This window comes from Lepidochelys olivacea (genome assembly GCF_965140295.1).
Source record: "Lepidochelys olivacea isolate rLepOli2 genome assembly, chromosome: 22".
Taxonomy (NCBI): domain Eukaryota; kingdom Metazoa; phylum Chordata; order Testudines; family Cheloniidae; genus Lepidochelys; species Lepidochelys olivacea.
In genome coordinates this window covers 4,559,886-4,583,988 of record NC_140432.1, presented here as the reverse complement: position 1 = coordinate 4,583,988, position 24,103 = coordinate 4,559,886, and the positions used below count along the sequence as shown (strand labels likewise).

Sequence of the window (24,103 nt, the reverse complement as noted above, 5' to 3'; positions counted from 1 at the left end):
GTCACAGTGAATCCCAGGAAGAGGGGTGCAGGGCCTGGACTCCCCCACACTCCGTGACAGAGATAAAAAGGCACCTTTTAAAAAGTGGAAGTCAAATCCTAGTGAGGTAAATAGAAAGGAGCATAAACACTGCCAAATTAAATGTAAAAATGTGTAAGCAGTGTCAGGATGAGCTCCACCCTGACATCTGGTGGTGAGGTGTGGCAAGTTGTGGAAAAGAACTTCAGGGGCCGATCTCATTTGCATAGGCACACCCACCACGCCTAGAATGAGACCATAGCTGCCCAAATGGTCACTTTGGCTGCTGTGGGATCCCCAGTGTCTCTGTTATTGGGGCAGGAAGAATAAATTGCTATTACCCTGATTATGGGAACTGTGCTTGGAACTGTACTTGGCCTTTTGTTATGATGGAGGGATTCACCATCAACTAAGTAGCACTCGCTAGGCAAGGGTCATGGGTTCCAAAACTGTGTGAATGGAGAGAGGCTGGGGACAAGTATTAATACTTGGTGGCATGGGCCCCTTGGTGAGGGCCTTACATGCTGATTGCACTTCCTCCTCTCTCCACTGTGGAATATCAGAGCTAATTTTGATTTCATTAGAAGTCTAGTTATAGGCTGCTGAGCTCACTTTGGGCTGACAGTGCACCAGCACTGGGGCTCCCCTACTATAAGCTGAATTCACCTAAGAGCTGAAATCACTGAGTGTTGTGTTAAGTAGTGGGGGAGCCTGAAGATATATTGTGGAGCAATTTGCGGGACGGCTGGTGAAGCAGTTCGACGCGGAGCAGTGTGTGGATGGCAGGAGCTGCTTGTGGGCCGTGGAGCTGAGTGAAGGAGTTCGTGGGGCGGCTGGCGGAGCGGAGCGCAGCTGAGTGAAGGAGTTCGTGGGGCGGCTGGCGGAGCGGAGCGCAGCTGAGCGAAGGAGTTCGTGGGGCGGCTGGCGGAGCGGAGCGCCGCTATGGAGCTATGGGGCGGTCAGCTTCAGATCACGTAAGGTGCCTCTTACCCCTGTCCCATTTCCACCCAGATTGGGAGGTAAAGCTCCGCCGATAAACTTTCGAACTCTGGGGCTGCCCTGACCAGGGACAGAGACTTTTGGGGCATTGGACTTTTGGGACTTTGGGTGATTTGGGGTTGCTGGACTCAAGAACCAAAGGGAAAAGGGCATGCCCCAATTTGCCTGGGGTGGGGTTGTTTTTGCTCATGGGTTGTGTTATGAATCCTGTTGGTGGTGTTTCCCCAACATAATGCCACATTGTTTCTCTCTGTTATTAAAAGACTTTTGCTACACTCAGACTATGTGCTTGCGAGAGGGGAAGTATTGCCTCTTGGAGGCGCCCAGCGGGGGTGGTATATATTGGTCCCAGGTCACTGGGTGGGGGCTCGAGCCGGTTTGCATTGTGTTATTGGAATGGAACCCCTAGATATTGAACCCGGCCCTTGTTGCTGCCAACTCTGACGGGCAGAAGGGTTACAAATGTAATAAGAAAAGCCAAAAAGGAGTTTGAAGAACAGCTAGCCAAAAACTCAAAAGGTAATAACAAAATGTTTTTTAAGTACATCAAAAGCCTGCTGAACAACCAGTGGGGCCCCGGATGATCAAGATACAAAAGGAGCACTTAAAGACGATAAAGTCATTGCAGAGAAACTAAATGAATTCTTTGCTTCAGTCTTCATGGCTGAGGATGTTAGTGAGATTCCCAAACCTGAGTCGTCCTTTGCAGGTGACAAATCTGAGGAATTGTCACAGATTGAAATGTCACTAGAGGAGGCTTTAGAATTAATTGAGAAACTGAACAGTAACAAGTCACTGGGACCAGATGGCATTCACCCACGAGTTCTGAAAGAACTCAAATGTGAAATTGCAGAACTGTTAACTATGGTTTGTAACCTGTCCTTTAAATCAGCTACTGTACCCAATGACTGGAAGATAGCGAATGTAACGCCAATATTTAAGACGGGCTCTAGAGGTGATCCTGGCAATTACAAACCGGTAAGTCTAACGTCAGTACCGGGCAAAGTAGTTGAAACAATAGTAAAGAATAAAATTGTCAGACACATAAATTGAACATAAATTGTTGGGCAAAAGTCAACATGGTTTCTGTAAAAGGAGATCATGTCTTACTAATCTATTAGAGTTCTTTGAGGGGGTCAACAAACATGTGGGCAAGGGGGGTCCAGCAGACATAGTGTACTTAGATTTCCAGAAAGCCTTTGACGAGGTCCCTCACCAAAGGGTCTTATGTAAATTAAGTTGTCATGGGATAAGAGGGAAGATCCTATCATGGATTGAGAACTGGTTAAAAGACAGGGAACACAGGGTAGGAATAAATGGTAACTTTTCAGAATGGAGAGGGGTAACTAGTGGTTTTCCCCAAGGGTCAGTCCTAGGACCAATCCTATTCAACTTATTCATAAATGATCTGGAGAAAGGGGTAAACAGTGAGGTGGCAAAGTTTGCAGATGATACTAAACTGCTCAAGATAGTTAAGACCAAAGCAGACTGTAAAGAACTTCAAAAAGATTTCACAAAACTAAGTGATTGGGCAACAAAATGGCAAATGAAATTTAATGTGGATAAATGTACAGTAATGCACACTGGAAAAAATAACCCCAACTATACATACAATATGATGGGGGCTAATTTAGCTACAACTAATCAGGAGAAAGATCTTAGAGTCATCATGGATAATCCACACAGTGTGCAGTGGAGGTCAAAAAAGCAAACGGGATGTTAGGAATCATTAAAAAAGGGATAGAGAATAAGACAGAGAATATCTTATTGCCCTTATATAAATCCATGGTATGCCCACATCTTGAATACTGCATACAGATGTGGTCTCAAGAAAGATATACTGGCATTAGAAAAGGTTCAGAGAAGGGCAATGAAAATGATTAGGGGTTTAGAATGGGTCCCATATGAGGAGAGATTAAAGGGGCTAGGACTTTCAGCTTGGAAGATAGGAGACTAAGGGGGGATGTGACAGAGGTCTATAAAATCATGAGTGGTGTGAAGAAAGTGAATAAGGAAAAGTTATTTACTTGTTCCCATAATATAAGAACTAGGGGCCACCAAATGAAATTAATGGGCAGCAGGTTTAAAACAAATAAAAGGAAGTTCTCCTTCACACAGTGCACAGTCAACCTGTGGAACTCCTTGCCTGAGGAGGTTGTGAAGGATAGGACAATAACAGGGTTTAAAAGAGAACTGGATAAAGTCATGGAGGTTAAGTCCATTAATGGCTATTAGCCAGGATGGGTAAGGAATGGTGTCCCTAGCCTCTGTTTGTCAGAGGGTGGAGATGGATGGCAGGAGAGAGATCACTGATCATTACCTGTTAGGTTCACTCCCTCTGGGGCACCTGGCCTTGGCCACTGTCGGTGACAGGATACTGGGCTGGATGGACCTTGGGTCTGACCCAATACGGCTGTTCTTATGTTCTTATGACATCATGGCCTTGGCCACAGCCAGAATTGCTGGGCTAGGGCAAAACTTCCCCAGAAATCCCTGTGCCAGGGGACTCTGCCCCCCTTAGGACTCAAAGTGAGATGGGCTAAGAAAGGACCTGGGGCTGGGCTCTGTGGATAGCGGCTGGGGCTTGGGCGTCCATGGAGTATTTTGAATAAAATATAAAATGTGTTTTGAAATCCAGTGCCCGGTCACGGCTCCAAGTGCATGGTGCCATGCATGCTTCTCCCTGGGCGCTGGACGGAAATGCACCAACAACAGTCCGGTGTAAGTTCCCGATTCCCACGGGGCTGCCGGAGACATCCCACGAGCAGGGCTATGGCACAGTGTGGACAGCAGACAAAAGCGCCATTTGCCCCTAGCCCTGCCGTAATAAACGTGCTAAATCACAGAATGGTTTTGACACAGTTACACACAGACGCCACGAAAGGCACAGAATTAAGGTAGCCAAGCCAAGCGCTTCAAAGTCAGGAACTGCCAGAAGGAAGGTCACCTGAGTAACCTGACTCAGACCCTTGTGCTTATGCGCCCAACCTTTAGTTACATCAGCACATACCAGCTTTTCCAGAGGACTCCTCCTCATCAGTGCCCAGGCTGGGCTGTGCTCACTGAACCAGGCAGCTGGTCCCCTTCCTTATTTACTGCCCACTGTTCAGACCCCGCTCTGAAGGCAGGGGAATCCTTTGCTCCTGGGTCTCACTATGGCACTCATCACTGGAGCATCAGAGTACTTCCCAAACATTAGTTTACTCCTCTTCGCAACTGTAAGGATAAGGCCTTTGTCTGCAGCGATTAAAAGAGCAGCCAAGCAGCAGCCTTTAGCTGAGAAGCAGGAAGTCACATCCTCACAGTCCATCTAAATTATATTAAAACAGTGTAATAGGCTGGTAAGAAGGAGATCCTGTCCGAATGGCCCCCACTATCACCAGATTAAGAAGCAGATCTTAAGATGGTTAAAGAAAACTTAGTTTGATAGCATCCTGTCTGGCAAGAAATCACTTCTCAGTAGTTGTGGTTGTGAAATCCTCATTTCTTTATTGTTTTGTCACTATGGTCCCCACTTCCCTATTGTTTATCTGTATGGTCTCGGTCTGGTTCTTTAATTATTTTTGTCTGTTATATAATTAATTTTGCTAGAGGTAAATTAATTAAGATGGTGGGGTAGGATTGGTTGGAGAATTTTGCTACACTATGTTAGGATTGGTTAATAAAATTTTAGTATAATGATTGGTTAAGGAATAGCTAAACAGGACTCAAATTTCACTGTATAAACTGGAGTCCAAAAGGAAGTTCTTTGGGAACCAACTCCAGGACACACCCCTAAAGATCAGAGCTGCCAGACATCAACACTCTGCCAATGACACCAGTCAGAAACTGGAGTCCCCCAGATGGAGCTGATCCTGATGGCCATCAAGAAAAGTTCATCTGTTTTATTGGGAGTGGTGAGCACTCTATGTGTAGCGTGTGCATTCTGTTGTTGGTGATCGTTAATAAATAGAGGTTAAGTAGGATATTACTGAGAAAGGCTCCTTTACGTATTGGGAAAGGGTGTGCGTACTTACATTGACCAGATTAGTTACACCCTGAGCCCTACGAATTGGGTATGTGTGGCCCTGAGCCCTACAAATTGGGTAAGGGTAGGTGGTTTTCGCCTGGAGCCCTATGAATTGGGAAAAGGTGGGGTGCCCTAATGTGTGCAGGTAACACAAAACCCCAGGCGGTGAGTGGGTGCTATATCCCCATTTGACGGATGGAAGCTGAGGACAAGAGAGATTAAGGCTGAAGTGGTCACTATTCTGGATGCCCAATGTGAGATACCCCTGGCTTGATTGTTCAGTCTTTAGCATTACACAGCACTTCAAAGTCCAACCCCCAGTGACTTTGGGTGCAGCTGTGAGCGCTTGGCACTTCTGCAGTTCAGACTGCAGACTGAGCCAGACTGCGACCAGAGCCACACAGATACTGAGTCGCAGCTAGCAAGGGATGTGAAGGGGAACAAGAAGGGTTTCTACAGGTATGTTTGCAACAAGAAGAAGATCAGGGAAAGTGTGGGCCCCTTACTGAATGGGGAAGGCAACCTAGTGACAGATGATGTGGAAAAAGCTGAAGTACTCAATGCTTTTCTTGCCTCGGTCTTCACAGACATGGTCAGCTCCCAGACTGTTGCACTGGGCAGCACAGTATGGGGAGGAGGTGAGCAGCTCTCAGTGATGGAAGAACAGGTTAAGGACTATTTAGAAAAGCTGGACATGCACAAGTCCGTGGGGCCGGATGAAATGCATCCAAGGGTGCTGAGGGAGTTGGCTGATGTAATTGCAGAGCTATTGTCCATTATCTTTGAAAACTCGTGGCAATCGGGGGAGGTCCTGGATGACTGGAAAAAGCCAAATATAGTATCCATCTTTTAAAAAAGGGAAGAAGGAGAACCTGGGGAACTACAGCCTCACTTCAGTCCCTGGAAAAATCATGGAGCAGGTCCTCAAGGAATCCATTTTGAAGCACTTGGAGGAGAGGAAGGTGATCAGGAACAGTCAACATGGATTCACCAAGGGCAAGTCATGCCTGACCAACCTGATTGCCTTCTATGATGAGATAACTGGCTCTGTGGATATGGGGAAAGCAGTGGACATGATATACCTTGACTTTAGCAAAGCTTTCGATTCAGTCTCCCAGAGTATTCTTGCCAGCAAGTTAAAGAAGTATGGATTGGATGAATGGACTATAAGGTGGATAGAAAGCTGGCTAGATTGTCGGGCTCAACGGGTAGGGATCAACAGCTTGATGTCTAGTTGGCAGCCAGTCTCAAGCAGAGTGTCCCAAGGGTCAGTCCTGAGGCCCGTTTTGTTCAACGTCTTCATTAATGATCTGGATGTTGGCATGAACTGCACTGTCAGCAAGTTTGTGGATGAAACTAAACTGGGGGGAAAGGTATATATGCTGGAGGGTAGGGATAGGGTCCAGAGTGACCTAGACATATTGGAGGATTGGGCCAAAAGAAATCTGATGAGCTTCAACAAGGACAAGTGCAGAGTCCTGCACTTGGGATGGAAGAACCCCATGCACTGCTACAGGCTGGAGACCGACTGGCTAAGCAGCAGTTCTGCAGAAAAGAACCTGGGGATTACAGTGGATGAGAAGCTGGCTATGAGTCAACAGTGTGCCCTTGTTGCCAAGGAGCCTAACGGCATATTGGGTTGCATTAGTAGGAGCATTGCCAGCAGATCAAGGTAAATTTTTATTCCCTCTATTCAGTACTGGTGAGGCCATATCTGGAGTATTGCATCCAGTTTTGGGCCCCCCACTACAGAAAGGATGTGGACAAATTGGATAGAGTCCAGAAAAGGGCAACGAAAATGATCAGGGGGCTGGGGCACATGACTTATGAGGAGAGGCTGACGGAACTGGGGTTATTTAGTCTGCAGAAGAGAAGAGTGAGGGGGGGATTTGATAGCAGCCTTCAGCTACCTGAAGGGGGGTTCCAAAGAGGATGGAGCTTGGCTGTTACCAATGGTGGCAGATGACAGAACAAGGAGAATGGTCTCAAGTTGCAGTGGGGGAGGTCTAGGTTGGATATCAGGAAACACTATTTCACTAGGAGGGTGGTGAAGCACTGGAATGAGTTACCTAGGGAGGTGGTGGAATCTCCATGCTTAGAGGTTTTTAAGGCCTGGCTTGACAAAGCCCTGGCTGGGATGATTTAGTGGCTGTTGGTCCTGCTTTGAGCAGGGGATTGGACTAGATGACCTCCTGAGGTCTCTTCTACCTCTAATCTTCTATGATTCTGTGACTTGGAGACCCATCTCTCCACACCCTCTGACAGTATCCTAACAAACTGGCAGCTTGGATTCAGCGCAATGGCTGGCCAGACTGTTGACAACAAGGGCCGGTTTCCTGAGCATGAGCCTCAAAGGAAGTCAGTGACCTACTTTTCTCTGCTGAGGACCTGACAACCTTCACCACCGATGGGCCCAGTTCTCCCTTGCTGGCCTTCTCAAGCCGGGGCGGATGTGGGTACAGAGCACAGGTTGTTGCATAACTTATTCCCAGCAGCTCCAGTCCCTCACCAAGGCCTTCGCATTCGTCGCTCGCGGTAGCAGTCTGCTGCCACAGAAACAGAGAGCCATCTCCACCGCTGCTATTCTAGCCACAAAGCGACAAGAGCTCCCTTGCAATAGATGCCACAGAAAGCAGACAGCTCGAATCCCTGAGGGAGACTCCATGGATGCATCTGGAATCTGCTCTTTGGGGCCCGTCTAAAATAAATACATGTGAGAGGGGTCGCGTAGATCATCATTGCCTCACTGCTACCCTAATCCTCCCCACTGCTTCTTGTACCACCTGCCATGTCTTGTGTTACACATCACAGAGCCATGGCTTCCAAGGCCAGAAGGGACCATTATGATACTCCAGTCTGACCTCCTGCGTAACCCAGGGCAAAGAATTTCACCCAGATTCCTGCATCCAAGCCCAATAATTTCTGCTTGCAATAGAGCAGGTCTCTTACAAAGAGACCCACAATCTTGATGTAAAGACCTCAAGTGATGGAGACTCACCTCCCCCCACCCCCATCCCTGGGTGATCTGTTCCAATGGTTAATCTTCCTCACTGTAACAATGAGCATAAGAACATAAGAACATCCATATTGGGTCAGATCAAAGGCCACTGTCTTCTGACAGTGGCCAATGCCAGGTGCCCCAGAGGGAATGAACAGAATGGGTAATCATCCAGTGATCCATCCCCTGTTGCCCATTCCCAGCTTCTGGCAAACAGAGGATAGGGGCACCATCCCTGCCCATCCTGGCGAATAGCCATTGATGGACCTATTCTTCATGAATTTATCTAGTTCTTTTTTGAACCCTGTTATAGACTTAGCCTTCACAAGATCCTCTGGCCAGGAGTTCCATAGATTGACTGTGTGTTGTGTGAAAAAATACTTCCTTTTGTTTGTTTTAAACCTGCTATCTATTAATTTCATTTGGTGACCCCTAGTTCTTGTGTTATGAGAAGGAGTAAATAACAGTTCCTTATTCACTTTCTCCACTCCCGTCATGATTTTATAGACCTCTATCATATACCCACACAGACGACTCTTTTCCAAGCTGAAAAGTCCCAGTCTTATTAATCTCTCCTCATATTGAAGCCGTTCCATACCCCTAATAATTTTTGTTGCCCTTTTCTGAACCTTTTCCAATTCCAATATATCCTTTTTGAGATGAGGCGACCACATGTGCACGCAGTATTCAAGATGTGGGTGTACCATAGATTTATACAGAGGCAATATGATATTTTCTGTCTCATTATCCATCCCTTTCTTAATGATTCCCAACATTCTGTTCATTTTTTGCCTGACGCTGCACATTGAGTGGATGTTTTCAGGGGACTATCCACAATGACTCCAAGATCTCTTTCTTGAATGGTAACAAGCCAATTTAAACCCCATCATTTTACATGTATAGTTGGGATTATGTTTCCACTGTGCATTACTTTGCATTTATCAACATTGAATTTCATCTGCCATTTTGTTGCCAAGTCACCCAGTTTTGAGAGATCCTTTTGTAGCTCTTTGCAGTCTGCCTAGGACTTAACTATCTTGAGTAATTTTGTATCATCTGCAAATTTTGCCATCTCACTGTTTACCCCTTTTTCCAGATCATTTATGAATATATTGAATAGGACTGGGCCCAGTACAGACCCCTGGGGACACCACTATTTACCTCTCTCCATTCTGAAAACCGACCATTTATTCCTACTCTTTGTTTCCTATCTTTTAACCAGTTACCAATCCCTGAGAGGACCTTCCCTCTTATCTCATGACAGCTTACTTTGCTTAAGAACCTTTGGTGTGGGATCTTGTCAAAGGCTTTCTGAAAATCTAAGTACTCTCTCTCCGCTGGATCCCCCTTGTCCACATGCTTGTTGACACCCGCAAAGAATTCTAGTAGATTGGTGAGGCATGATTTCCCTTTACAAAAACCATGTTGACTCTTCCCCAACAAATTATGTTCGTCTCTGTGTCTGACAATTTTGTTCTTTATTATAGTTTCAACCAGTTTGCCCGGTAGTGAAGTCAGGCTTACCGGCCTGTAATTGCCAGGATCATCTCTGGAGCCCTTTTAAAAAATTGGCATCACATTAGCTACCCTCCAGTCATTTGGTACAGAAGCTGATTTAAATAATAGGTTACAGACGACAGTTAGTAGTTCTGCAATTTCACATCTGAGTTCCTTCAGAACTCTTGGGTGATGTCTGGCCCTGGGGACTTGTCACTGTTCAGTTTATCAATTTGTTCCAAAACCTCCTCTCACGACACCTCGATCTGTGACAGTTCCTCAGATTTGTCACCTGAAAAGAATGTGCACAACATTTTCTGTTTGAATGTGTCAAACTTCAGCTGCCAGCCACTGGATCTTTTCTGCCTTGATCTCCCAGAGGGAAGAGCTCTTTACCAGCAGAAATATCCCTCCTGCATAGGGGATTGTGATTGTTATCAAGTTACCTCTTCCCCGTCACTTTGATAAGATAGAGACACTGAACTTCATAATCCTCTTGGATTTTGAGCTGTCTGGGACAGGGACACGATTTCGTCATGTGCGTGTGCAGCTATATGAATAACAGCGATCCTACCAGAGCGGGAGCTTTCCTGCAGGGCCTCTCTCCTAAGCCTTTACTCTTGTTCAGGAAGATCGTACCCTTAAATAAGCAATGCCCTGTCCCACTGCCATCCATCGGAGTATGCAAACATGATCACTGTGAGATGTGAGCTCCTTAGGGAGGGACTGGCTTCATTCGTGTCTTCTCCAGGGCTGAGCACATGGTCAGAGGTAAGAACTCACACCTGACCAGTAGTCATAGGAATAAATACTAAAGAACCCAGTTCCCATGTGTGGGTGCCAGGTGGCATCCGGAGCCCAAGTCCCACTGAGAGTCATGGAGACCTGTGCCCCTAAGTCCCACAACTCCTTTTGAGGATCCTGCTGTGAAGGACTCTGTCCTCTTGCATAGACAATGAGTCAGTAAATTCACCCCCTCTGAAACTTGACTCTGTGTCGACTGTCACTCAGCGATGCCCTAGAGGCCCAGTTGCTAAAGTCTCTCTAACGCACACACAGTCAGAAATCCTGCTGGAGGAATATCCCATAAGGACATGTTCTCAGCACACCCAGCCCCAAACAACCAAGTGCTGCTCCAGCTGCAAGCCAACAAGTCACAAAAGAACTCTGAAAAAAGAAAAGCTGACAGCGTTTCCCACACAGAGCAGAGTCTTTCCTTTTGTCATCAGCCAGCCAGGCTCCCCATACCTTTACATACAGACAGAGAGGATTATTCCAATGGCAGGCATTCACTGCATGAGCAGACCTGACTCTGTGCAGCCTCTCCTTAGTTACAAAAATCAGCCACAAGTACAAAGCACACATCTCCCAGCTATCGGTGATAACAATAAAGATGCTATTTAATCTCAGCCAGTTACACTGATGCATAATATAGAAAATAAGGCAGGTGCAACTTAAATTCTTAGAGAGGAGTTTCTTATCTAGGAAATATGGGGCAGGTGAGAAGAAGTTGGTGTGATGGGTTCCTCCTGGGGTGCCACCTGGAACTGGGGTATCACTGAGCCCACTGACTCACCAGCCTGGGCTCCCTCTCAGCACTGTACTGCTGTGACAATCTGCAGACCACTCTGGGTCCTACACTCCCACCAGCATTCACTCAGGCAGGGACACACCCAGCTTCAATTACATGCAGGTTCTGACCAGCCACTGAATGAACCAACAATAGAGAGGCTACAGCCAAGATGCCCTCAGCTTCCCAGCCTTGTACCCCAGAGCTCTATCATCCTGCCCTGGTCAAAACCCCCACCAGTATGAATTTATTACTCAGTTTTCCCCTCCCTCAATGTGGAGAGGAATATGCACACTTGTGTTAACCACACTGAGATTTCCCCCCAGACACTTCACTCAAAAACACACTGGTTTAGATAAAGCAAAAAATCCCCAAGTTTATTAACTACAAAAATATAGATTTTAAGTGATTATAAGGGATAGCAAACAGATCAAAGCAGATTATCTAGCAAATAAACAAAACTAAAAACTAAGCCTAAGATACCAGAAAGACTGGATATGAATTAGCAAATTCTTACCCTGGCTGATGACACAAGCAGTCCACCAGGTTTCCATACACAGGCTAGACATCCTTTTAGCCTGGGACCAGCACTTCCCCCAGTTCAGTCTTTGTTTCTCAGATGTTTCCAGGAGTGTTCTTGTGTGGGGAGTGAGGTCCCCAGGTGATGTCACACCCCACCTAATATAGCTTTACTATATGACGGGAACCCTTTGTTCCAGATTCAGTTCCCAGCCCAGTTTGTGGAAAAATACAGATACCCAAAATGGAGTTCAGTGTCATGTGGTCTGGCCACATACCCTTGCTGAGTCATAGCAGCCATTACTTACAGGGCAGCTGAAACATTTACAGGAAGGCTAAGTCCTTTCATAGCCCATTGTCTTTGCTGATAGGCCATCAGCCCTGTCTAGCTTCTTCATTGTTGTACCTGAAAGGCTAGCTGTGGGTGTTACTCAGAGTCGGCACGTTTGGAATACAGATACATAGTCAGTATTCATAACTTCAGATACAAAAGGGATACATGCATACAAATAGGATAACCATATTTAGCAAATCATAACTTTTCCAATGACACCTCACATGACCTGTCTTGTACAAAATGCATCACAATAATGTCATAATTACATCATAATCATACAACTGTGAAGAATATGGGCTGCAGTGTCACAGTCAGTGTTTATAAACACAGTAAGTTCATTAACTTTCTTACACAACCAGAATGATGTAGGGATCCTGTAATCCTGGACTCACATGAGTCGTCCTTCCTCCCATGTGCAGGGCTTGGAAAGGGTTTCACTTCAGGATTCATCCACATCAGTTGCAAAGTGTTACAAGAGCTCTAAGCTTTAAGCCACCCTCTGTGATCATGTTCCCACTGCAAGGGCCTGCGTCTCCGCATGCAGGACATGACAAACATCCGCTGCTTTTGGTCTACTCGGAGCCTGCAGGGCAGGGCAGCAGGCTCCAGGAATGGGGAGCAGGGGAATAGCTGTCTGTGATCCAGCTGCAGACTAACGTGGCAGAGCTGCTGGAGTCAGGGAAGCCCATTCTGCATTTAAGACTCTTGATCTTCATGCACAATGGACCAAAGTGATTCTGGAGGAGGCAGCTGCCATTCCTAGCAGAATGCTAGACGGTATTACATGGTTCAGCCACTAGGTGATGCAGTGCGTAAAAAACTTAGTAAGCGAATCTCCAGTGAGCACGTCTGGTGAGCATCTCTCTGGGAAGGGAGCTCTGTAGTCAGTCTGTACCTGCTATTGTAGCCCTGCAACCTACTGTGTACAAGGTGTACATGACAGGTCCCAGATCTCAAACCAAACATGCGCAGTCTCTGGCTTTAAACCCGGTGCTAGGAATGTCCATGAGCAGAGCTGGAGTCTCCAAACCACCAGTGTGGGTGGCCAGGTCACCTCCTGGGGCGGGGCTAGTTCCTTTCCTTCGCCAAACCCTATCCCTAAAGGAAGGAAGCCCACTACCACAGTGGACAAGAACTGGTGCCCCCTGCTCTCCTGCCAGTCATCTATGATCGTCCTCTGATGTCACATACCGGGCAATGCAGGGCAAGGAGGGCCAGGCAGCCACAGCCTGGAGCGTTGATATTTAGAGGCCACAGGAATAGATAGCTGAGAAATGGTCTAAGGAGTACCTCAGACATGCAGCAAGGCAAACAGTGCTGTGCTGTTGCATTACACCTGCAATGTGACTCAGACACAGGCTTTGGATTGGCAGAAGTCAGCTTTTCCAGTCTGCAGAAAAAAGAAATTATGCCAGGGTGCTCAAGGGGTTGGCTGATTCACCCGGCTGGGTGCACGAACACCATCTGTGTGAAAGCCAAGCTGGGTGGCAGCATTTGTGCACATGTCCCAGAGGAAAACGTTCCCGCGTTCTGTCCAATAGCAGTGTTTTCTCCTGCTGTTAGTTTCTGAGGGCGTAAAGCAGTAGTCTCAAACTTTTGCATTGGTGACCCCTTTTGCACTGCAAGCCTCTGAGTGTGACCCCCCCCTTATAAATTGAAAACACATTTTTTATATTTAACACTACTGTAAATGCCAGAGGCGAAGCAGGGAGTGGGATAGAGGCTGACAGCTCACGACCCCCATGTAATAACCTTGTGACCCCTGAGGGGTCACAACCCCCAGTTTGAGAACCCCTGATATAAAGGATCTGTGTGAGCCCCCTGGAAGTTCTTGGGGCTTGGGTCACAAGTACAGCTCTGAAATCAGGTGATCTGAGCTTTGGGGGATCAGCTTTGAAAGCCATGAAGAATAAAGAGAAGGTCCTGGCCGGTCACTGACTTTCAGGACAGAGACTGACCTAGGCAACTGGTTAGTGATTGGTCAGTACAAATGGGAAACACTTCCTCCTGTCTGACCGCCTCGGTCTCTTCTAACATGGCATGGTAATTACACCTCTCTTCTTCAGTTGTCCCCCAGATCCCGGTCATTAGTTTGATCACCATTTTACTGGGAATTGTCAGGCTCTTGAAACTTTGCTGAGAAACAGTGCATTGATTCACCTACTTGGCTTTTAACTGAAGAGCTACTAGGAAACAAGGGAAAGAGATGCAGTATCTATGAGGATTGGAGGTGGCGGCAGTGGGAACACCGACGGAGTCAACATAGACTCAAGGACAAATATGATCAAATCCCCCTCAAAACACCTCTGTGGTGCCCACCAGTTTTGAGTTCCTCCCTCTCCGAGTTATTTCTTCCCCTGGATTTCCCAGTACACCCTGTCTCCCAGCTTGTAAGTTCTTTGGGGCAGGGACTGTCTGTTTGCCATGAATGGCTCTGAGCACTGGTATCTAACAAAGAATAAATAATAATAACAAATGAGCAGCTTTCCTCCCTGCGCTTGGAGAATCAGCACCACCACACCAGATCTCCCAGTGCAGTCACTACTCCTACCCCCATCACCAGTCCTCACCCCCATTACTATATCAACCCCAATCATTGCTCCGACCCACGCCGATCACCCAGACCTCCCTTTCTGTCCCTTCAGCCATTGCTTGCACATACCGGCGGAGACAAGCTTTTACAAGGAGGTAAATATTTGGAGTCTCTTTCACCAGCCTCTAAATCCCTGGGGTGCAGCATCCTGTCAGCCGAATGATTCCCCAGAGGTAAGAGGAAGTAAAAGAACCATCCCTCAGCCTGGCGGCTCTCCCCACAGGCGCTGCGGTGACAACAGCCCCTTGGGGCAGCCCGGTGTTGGTGGGGCGTGCTGCTCCGCGGCTTGCCTGCCTCGAGCCAAGCCGGCTGTGGGACTCAGGAGTCTGGTGAAAGGCGCTTACCTCGCAGCCGGTGCCGGTGCCCAGGCTGGTGGTGCTGGAGCTGCCTTGTCTGCCTGTTGGGCCCCTGCAGGCCCCTCCTGCCCTGTCCCTCTGGCCAGGTGCAGGGACACGGGCACACCTGGGAGCCCCAGCCCCAGGGGAGGGAAGCCAAGCCCAGCAGGAGGAGTGCCGAGAGCATCTCGAGGAGAAACGCTCCCAGCCAGATCCTGGCTCCGAGAAGCAACTTCCCACAAGAAATTCTTTCCAGTCAAAGGATCCAAAGGCGAGGCTCCTGCCCCCGCCCTGCCTGCGCGGCTCTCCCCTCCGCTGGGGAAGGTATTGGGAATTTGTTATGAAGCATGTTTTTCAGCTGCTTTTGTACTTTTTTTCCTCCTTTTTTTCCCCCCTTCTTCTTTTTGAAGTGGTGGACAATGGGGGAGGAAGGCATGTAGGCCCCATGCTGTGAGGGGGCTGCGTGGCACCACGGGGGCTGCTTTCTCCGCACCATCTGTGACATCAGAACAGCGAGGGGGGGCAGCACCACCAGGAGTTGGGCGCAATATTGTGAAGAACTAAATTAACTGATCAGTGGAGAAAAGGCAAACAGCGTCTTTGTGGTTCCTTCTCAGCACCAGCCATCTCTGCCTTTAACCCCTTTCTCTGCCGTGCCTGCGCTCTCAGCCGGCCCAGCGAGACTGGCTCCATAAAGGAATGCCTCCTGCTTTAGAAAAGGCTGTTTTCAAACAAAATTGACCGTCCCCTGATAGATTTAACCGCTTGTCGGCTGCTCCTTTGTCAAACTGGTGTGAGACGGGGCAGCTTGGAGGGGGCCTGCGACATGTTCATTTGTCACAAGGAGACAGGCACTTTAAATGGTTACAATTACAGTTATTGCACTGGCTGCAATTATTTCATCATTCCACTGCTGAAAATCATGGGGGCTCCTTCTGTTCTTATGGCTCAACCCAGTTTCTCTCCAGCCCATTTTCCCTTTTCTCTTGTTTTCTGGGATTTTTTATTCACTAAGAAAGATTTAACAAAGATAATTAAATGAAAGAGATTTGTACCCAGTTAGCTCCTGTGCAAAGCCATCTATCTTCCCAGCTCCTCCGATCTCCTCCCCACCCAGCCGTCCGCCCACCCAGAATGCAGACTCCCAACAAGCAAAGCCCTCTCCTCTGGGTGCCTGCCTGCCCCCAGTGAGCAGAGCCATCAGCACCCCACCTCAGCTCCAGAGGCAGAGCCGCCTCACCTCATCTCTGTGGCTTAGCACCTTCAGGGCTGACCCCAAACTTGAAAGTGCCCAAAGCGTGGGGCTGCTGGACCGCACAACTCCAGCGTGGCCCGTGAACAGACAAGGGCCTGTCAGAAGCTTCCTTCCCCATCGCCCAGGGCTGCCCAGTTGTGGGTTTGGTTTGGGCCCATCGTGACACAGCCAAACAATGCACGGAAGGCGTCACAGCCTGGCTGATAGATGTCTGCGGTGAGTTCAGTGCACTCCTGTTGATTCAGAGCTGACAAGGCCCGAAGGGCCCATCCAGACCATCCAGTCTGACCCTCTGCATAGCCCAGGCCAGAGACATCTCCCCTCCCCCCACACTGATTCCTGCCTCCAGCCCAGCACTTGTGGATGAGCTAGAGCGGAGCTTTCGCACAGGGACACCTGATCTCGAGCTAAAGGTTTCCGGAGATGGAGCCTTAGCTGCATTGCTGGGTAAGCTGTTCCAGTGACTAATTCCCCTCACTGTGAAACACTTATTTCCAGTTTGCATTTGTCCAGAATCAGCGTCCAGCTATTGGCTCAATTCTGCCTTTGCTGGGAGATTAGAGAGTTGTCTACTTTCAGAAATTTCCTCCCCGCATAGGCACTTGTAGATCCCAACCAAAGCGCATCTTAGTCGTCCCGTTGTTAAGCTAAATAGATTGAGCCCCTTCAATCTCTCTCACTATCGGGCATTCATTCTTGTGGTTCTTCTGTGAACCTGCTCCAATTTATCAATATCCTTTGGCTGTGTGGATGCCATTTCAGTAATGGTCTCACTAGTGCCCAATACAGAGCTAACCCCCAGCTCCCTGCTGCTGCTTGATTTCCCTTTTATACATCCCAGGGTCACGTCAGCGCCTTTTGTCACAATGCTGCACTGGGAGCTTGTGCTTGGCCGATTATCAGCAATGACCTCAATTGTCTTTGGTACTCACCAAAAGTCAGAGTCTCATGAACTTTAGCCCCAGTGTGAGTGGGACGGTGTTGCTAATTACTCTCCTGCTTAAGAAGTGTCTGTATCCAGTCAGAGAGCAGACACAGGACTAAGTGGCTGGCCACATGCTACAAATAATGAAGAGGAACTTGCTGGAGTGAATGGGGGCTACAGTTGTCCACAGGAAAGACTTGGTGAATACTTATGAGTAACGAAGAGGCTCCCAGAGACCAGGATCAGGACATGAACAGACAAAAATGATTTATACAAATGGAATCATTCTACCGGATCTAATTACAGCAACGACCGTGGAGTGTGTCTGTGAGACTGAGCAATGCAAAGCCCTCCTGTGACGTGTGGGGGAGGGCTGAGCTGTGGTTGCTGCTGGAGCATCACCACCTGACCTTACAGCAGACTTACGGTCTGAAAAGGGACGCTATAAAAATGGCATTATGGGCTCTGTGTGGGCCTTGTCTCTCGGTGTCTCCACATCCATCACAGGGCTGCTTTTCCAACTGCCTGCCCTGCAAACTCGCCTTGGAACTGAAAGTCAAACTCTGTTCTTTCTGAGGCTCAGTCTAACTAGAAGGGCTTTGCCAGTTTAGCTACATTGGTTCATCCACTGATAGCCATGGAAGTGGCAAACCCTCACATCCACGCCACTTTCATGGCTATCAGTGCTGGCTAACATTGCGCCGGCAAATATCTGACAAGATGCTGCAACAGCTAGGGAGTACATAGAGATCCTGGCAAATCCCACACGACCAGCCCACCCTGACCGAGAACGGCCTCCTTGCCACCGACCCAAATCAAGAAAACCCATCTGGTCTTGTGGCCCAACCCTCCTTGTGGAAGAGAAGGATGTTCACAGAAGATGGTCTGAAGTCTGAACAGCTGCCAATGCACCAAACAAAAATCGAATCAATGACCCAACTGTGCACGTCTTTCCTCCCCCGGCACGTACAGACAGCTCTAACCTGTGCATGCTTACTCCATAGAGGGAAAGTGAGGGAATTGCCAAATGGTGACTGTGGCATGGTGCAAACTGTCGGACACATCACAGACAACTGGCCAATCCATGTTCACCCTGGAAGTGTCGGAGCCATTCACATGGCTACCCCCTCTGCTCTGGACTGGATAAGAGACCTTAAGATCCAACTGGAGCCACTCCATTGCTTTCACTGTTCCACTATCACATATGAAAGAAGATGATGGGCAAACTCTCCTCATGCAGACAGAGCTTACACTGGCAAGACCACTTGTGCTGGTATAGCTTATACCTTGAACCCAAATGGATACACTGTACCGATGTCACAGGATCAGTGCCATGCCCCAGCTTTTCAATAATGTCTTGGAGGAACCCCTGCCATGTGGCAGCCCTGCTGAGGAGCCCAACTCATCCTTCAGGGCAGGCCACACTCCTAGGCTCCAGCACTCCGGCTTCACACTGTGAGCTCCACCCAGCACATCCAATGGAGACAGGCTCCTGGTGGAGACTCGTATACACTTCACACGTCAGGGACTAGTGCACCTCAGCCAGTATTTTCAGTGACACCCGCGCAGCGTTTTCCAGACACAGTCGGGTTTAGTAGCCAGCATAGCCCAGTCTGGTCATGCCAGAGCAGGTCACCAGCCAAGCTGTAGAGAACTCCATGTCAATTGTAGCAGGCCTTGGCCTTTGCATGGCTCTTCCTTTTTGTCTGTTGCATCTTCCACCCCGGCTGGTTGTAGTAATGCCGGAGCTTTCAGCGCTAAGGGTGTGACGGCTTGGCTAGGGGAGAGACTCCCCTCCCTTTGCCCCATTTGTGGAGGTAATCCCCCAGCTGATTCACCACCTCCATAGAAGTCATCCCCTTATTCTTTTGAATGCCCTGAAGCCTTGTCCTATCAGCCTCTGGAGTCAGTTCAGATTTAAGCAGCAACGCCACTTGAAGTTGCTCATAATCCCTGCAGTCTGAGCCATCCATGTGGCTGTAGGCGTCTACAGCTTTGCCCCAATAAGGGGGGAGAAAATGGAGGGAACCCGATTCAAGTCACAAGGCTTTTAAAGGTGGGGAGATAGGCAGCAATATGTCCCCCTCCTTAAACTGGGCAACAGCTGAGCATCTCTGCTGACAGCGAAGTTAGCATGACATGCCCTGCCCCTGCTTATCGGTTCCCCAGATCTCTGGCTCCTCATATGCTCAAGGGCCAGCTCCTGCTTTGTCTGTCAGTCTTGCTTTGGTGCTGTGCCACCTTGGGCTGGTGTTCTCTAGCACACCCAGAAAGTGGCTTCTCCTCATGCTGTTGGGGCCAGTCCCGCTCTGCGCTCTCCCACGCATAATCACTCAGCCTCTGCCACTCCCACTTCGCTTTCCTTAGCTGCAGTTTTTCCCACTGCAGACGTGGGGTGCTGTGACTGGATGGGGCTTGGTCACTGCTCTGGTCACTGTATATGCTCCTGACATCCTCCTGCACACCTCCCTCCGGCACCTCATTGCAGCCTTGCCATCCCTGCTGGTCCATTATGGCCTGTGTCTCCTGGGGCACCAGCATGCCCTGCAAGAGAGCCGGGACCCTCTCCCAGCTCCTGGCCCGCTCTGCCTTTGGACAGCTTCGTGCAGCAAAGCTCTGTCCTTTTAAGCTCTCCAGAGTTTAGTTTAGAGGGGGAAAAGCAGTGGATGACTTTAGCAAAACTTTTGATACAGTCTCCCACAGTATTCTTGCCAGCAAGTTAAAGAAGTATGGGCTGGATAAATGGACTATAAGGTGGATAGAAAGTTGGCTAGATTGTCGGGCTCAATGGGTAGTGATCAATGGCTCCATGTCTAGTTGGCAGCTGGTATCAAGTGGAGTGCCCCAAGGGTCAGTCCTCGGGCCAGTTTTGTTCAATATCTTCATTAATGATCTGGAGGATGGTGTGGATTGCACCCTCAGCAAGTTTGCAGATGACACTAAACTGGGAGGAGAGGTAGATACGCTGGAGGGTAGGGATAGGATACAGACGAATCTAGACAAATTGGAGGATTGGGCCAAAAGAAATCTGATGAGGTTCAACAAGGACAAGTGCAGAGTCCTGCACTTGGGACGGAAGAACCCCATGCACTGCTACAGACTAGGGACCGAATGGCTAGGCAGCAGTTCTGCAGAAAAGGACCTAGGGGTTACAGTGGACGAGAAGCTGGATATGAGTCAACAGTGTGCCCTTGTTGCCAAGAAGGCCAATGGCATTTTGGGCTGTATAAGTAGGGGTATTGCCAGCAAATCGAGGGACTTGATCATTCCCCTCTATTTGACATTGGCGAGGCCTCATCTGGAGTGCTGTGTCCAGTTTTGGGCCCCAAACTACAAGAAGGATGCGGAAAAATTGGAAAGAGTCCAGTGGAGGGCAACAAAAATGATTAGGGGGCTGGAGCACATGACTTATGAGGAGAGGCTGAGGGAACTGGGATTGTTTAGTCTAGAGAAGAGAAGAATGAGGGGGGATTTGATAGCTGTTTTCAACTACCTGAAAGGGGGTTCCAAAGAGGACGGATCTAGTCTGTTCTCAGTGGTACCAGATGACAGAACAAGGAGTAATGATCTCAAGTCGCAGTGCGGGAGGTTTACGTTGGATGTTAGGAAAAACTTTTTTCACTAGGAGGGTGGTGAAGCACTGGAATGCGTTACCTAGGGAGGTGGTGGAATCTCCTTCCATTGAGGTTTTCAAGGTCAGGCTTGACAAAGCCCTGGCTGGGATGATTTAGTTGGGGTTGGTCCTGCTTTGAGCAGGGGGTTGGACTAGATGACCTTCCGGGGTCCCTTCCAACCCTGATAGTCTGTGATTCTATGATTCCCTGGACAGCTCCCCTAGCTCCTCTTCCCTGAGGTGTTCACAACTCACCGTCTGTCGGTCCTGTTCTCTCCTCCCAAAGAGAACATTTTTCTCTTGTATTTCACAACCCAGGGTTGTGAGTTCAATCCTTGACGGGGCCATTTAGGGATCTGGGGCAAAAATTGGGGATTGGTCCTGCTTTGAGCAGGGGGTTGGACTAGATGACCTCCTGAGGCCCCTTCCCACCCTGAGAGTCTGTGATTCTTTCTACAATACTTGTTTCTACTGCTGTCGTCACGTGCTGGAACTTCACCACTTTCCTGTTCCACATGCACTGCCACTGAGATGTCCCCGTTACTGGACTCACTGGACCTCTGGCTTCACTGAGTGCAGCCTCGCAGTGCTGGGCCTCCTGCTCTCACCCGTCCCAGGACAGAATGCTACAGCTCTCTCACCCTTAGCACGGGCCCTGGGCTACTGCACCCTTGGTATCCACCAGGCTTCTCCAGCAGGGGGTCAGCACCAGGGGTGCCAGAACAAGGGGGCCAGGGCCCCATCACTTTTAAAAATGGGAGGGCTATGCCCTTCCACCTGTTATCAGCTGTAAGGGTGAGGGAGGGAGGAATACAGATGTAGGGGCCTGGCAGAGCTGGTATGGCTGGTCACTAAGGGGTTAAAGGAAGGTGTCGTCAGCAAAGTCTTGATTAATATGGAGTCTCTTGGAGTTACACACATGGGAGGCTGCCTTGGTTGCTGATTCCCAGGAAGGAGCCAACTTTCCAGCAGCCCCCTCTTCTGTTGCTTCAGTTTCCCATAGTCAGCATGTCCCATTGCCTGGCCATCTAAGGCTGGGCTGGGTTCCCCAAGGGGACGGTCGGTACATTGGGCAGCTCCCAGGAGCTGAGAGCGCCTGTTCCCCCCTTTGACACCATGAGCCCATAAATCACCATGGGATGGAGTGACACTAACGCTGGGTGGCAAATTTCAACAAAACCCATTTCTTGTTCATTTTTGTCTAATTGCTCATTTCCCTCTGAAGCTGCCCACCGAAAGTCTCTGGCTGCGAGCAGGCACTTCCCCTGCAAATCTTTGCTTCACCAGAAACCCATTTGCCACTGAGAAGCGCCAATGAAAACATTTTGAACAGCCCTAACTGACACCATGTGACTCAGCCTGAGTGAGGAGCCGTGCAGCTCCGCACTGGCCCAGGAGCACAGCTGGGGCATCATAGGGCCCTGGAGCATCTGAGATTGGGCCCAGCTTCCCCTCTGCTCCGTGGGGCAAATACACTGCACTAGCCCTTCTCCTTGCCAAGCTCTCTTCCACCTCCACACCTGCTCCACTGCACTGGCCAGTGCAGGGACAAGGCAGAGGGGCCTTAGCCTGCTCCCCCCTCCCCTCGCTATTCCTTCCGCACACAGCCTGATGATGCAGGTGGCCAGTACAGGGCAGGAAGGCAGCACCGTAGGGTCCCAAGTGAGTGCGCTAAACTCAGTGAAAAACCATTCTGAGCTGGGAACATTTTCCACTCAGTTTGCACTGGTGTAAATTCACAAGGTGCAGGGCAATGGAGAATCACGCCTTTTGTGTCAGCAGCTTGTACAGGGAAGTTGCTGTGCAAAGGGCTTTGTGCACATCAAAGTTTCTAGGTTAGACAGCTGTGAAGGAGAACACGGCAGTAATGGAATTGTGGAAGAAATCAAATCCTCTCTCTCTGTTTGGACGCAGTAAGTCAGAGACAAGTTTTATTTCAAGCAATTGCAGGGGGAGACTGCAAGGCAGGAGTTACCCTGGCCTTAGACAAGTCTCCAAACAACAAGTGGTTTATCACAAATATTTATAGTTTTCGTTACATACATTGACAAATAGCAATTGCACTTTGTTCATACATTGTCCTTCCTGATATCTTATTATTATTAATGATTTTCTGCTACCACTACATTCTATTTTGTCTAAAAACAAGGTCAGACAGCTTAGCAATTTTCTGTATGCTTTCCCCAGTCCTGCCTTTGCAAGTTTTGCGTTATTAGGGTTATAGTTAGCCTAACTTTTGCTCTGTTTCTACAGAACCAAGGTGGCTACACAAAAATCTCTTTCTCTCATTTCCTACTTCCACAGAACATTCTGTAAGTCGGGGGTCCTGCTGTCTTCCGTCAGTGTGATGCACACAACTGCAGATAGACAGCACGTGCAGGTATGCACACAACCCAGTATGTGCCACACACATCCAGCAGGTGCAGGTATGCTGTCTGTCTGTCTGTCCTGGCTCATCTCTGTGTATTGCTGTCTGTCTGTCTGTCCGGGCTCATTACTGCGTACTGCTGCCTGTCTTTCTGTCCCGGGCTCATCACTGTGCTATAGCCCCTTCCAGCAGAGGATCTCCAAACACTCACAGGCCCATGTCATTCTCATGCTGCAGTGGGGAAGTTGAGCCCCGGAGAGGCCGAGTGACGTGCCCAAGTTCTCACAGGGAGTAAGCAGCTGAGCCAGGAATTGAACCTGCGGCCTGACTGCCAGCTCTGCCCACTAGGCACACCCTCACTCCCACCCTCCCCGACTGACACAAAGGACGGTGCATGGATCCATTACCCATAACCCGCAGTGAGGGCTGGAGGCTGTACAGGCCTTTGTGCCCCGCCCCGACTGGGGCTGGCAGCGGAAGGGGCTCCCTCCCCGTCTGATCGTTCTCAGCCCAGCTGCCGCCTGCCCAGGAGCACGTCCGCCCCCCTCCCGGCTTTCACCTGTGAACCGGCACGGTGGGGGCTGTGCAGACACACTCCTGCCTGCCCCGCACAGCGCCGAGCAGCAGGGGCCCTTTTTAATCCGGGGTCGACCTTTAAATTGGTCCCTAATCATCCCCCCGGGAGGACGGGGGGCTTTCGGATGCCTCCCGAGGAGCGGCCGTTTGCCCAGAGCCGCCGGCCTTTGTTGGCCTGGTGCGCGCGCCGACAGCTCGCGAGGGAAGGGAAAGCCCCCCCTGCAGGTGAGCGCGTTGGGGGGGCGCCTTTCTTCCCCAGGGAGCTTACTGTTCCCATGGCGACCAATGGGCCACCCCCGGCCGCTGGCCCAGTCACCTCCCCGCAGCCACGCCGGCGCCCTGAAAGGAAGGGTGGAGTGCGGGGATGTTTCCCGGAGTTGGTTAACAGGCTGCCCAGTCCAGGGGGGCACGTCGGGGAGGGGGCGAGCCACCCGGTGGGGTGGGGGGCTTGTGCTTCAACAAAGAGCAAAGCCAGGCAGCGAGGCTACGAC

At 49.4% G+C, this 24,103-nt stretch overlaps 1 protein-coding gene across 1 annotated transcript in view; it reads right to left on the bottom strand.

The window, feature by feature from the left end:
• Positions 1-15,113, bottom strand: part of ROBO4 (roundabout guidance receptor 4) — a 91,047-nt gene extending 75,934 nt beyond the window's left edge. Inside the window, exon 1 of the mRNA XM_084612074.1 lies at positions 14,885-15,113. Within this exon, the coding sequence (XP_084468200.1) occupies positions 14,885-15,062 (178 nt within the window). The 5' untranslated portion in view covers positions 15,063-15,113. The remainder of the gene's footprint in view (positions 1-14,884) is intronic.
• Positions 15,114-24,103: the final 8,990 nt, after the last annotated feature.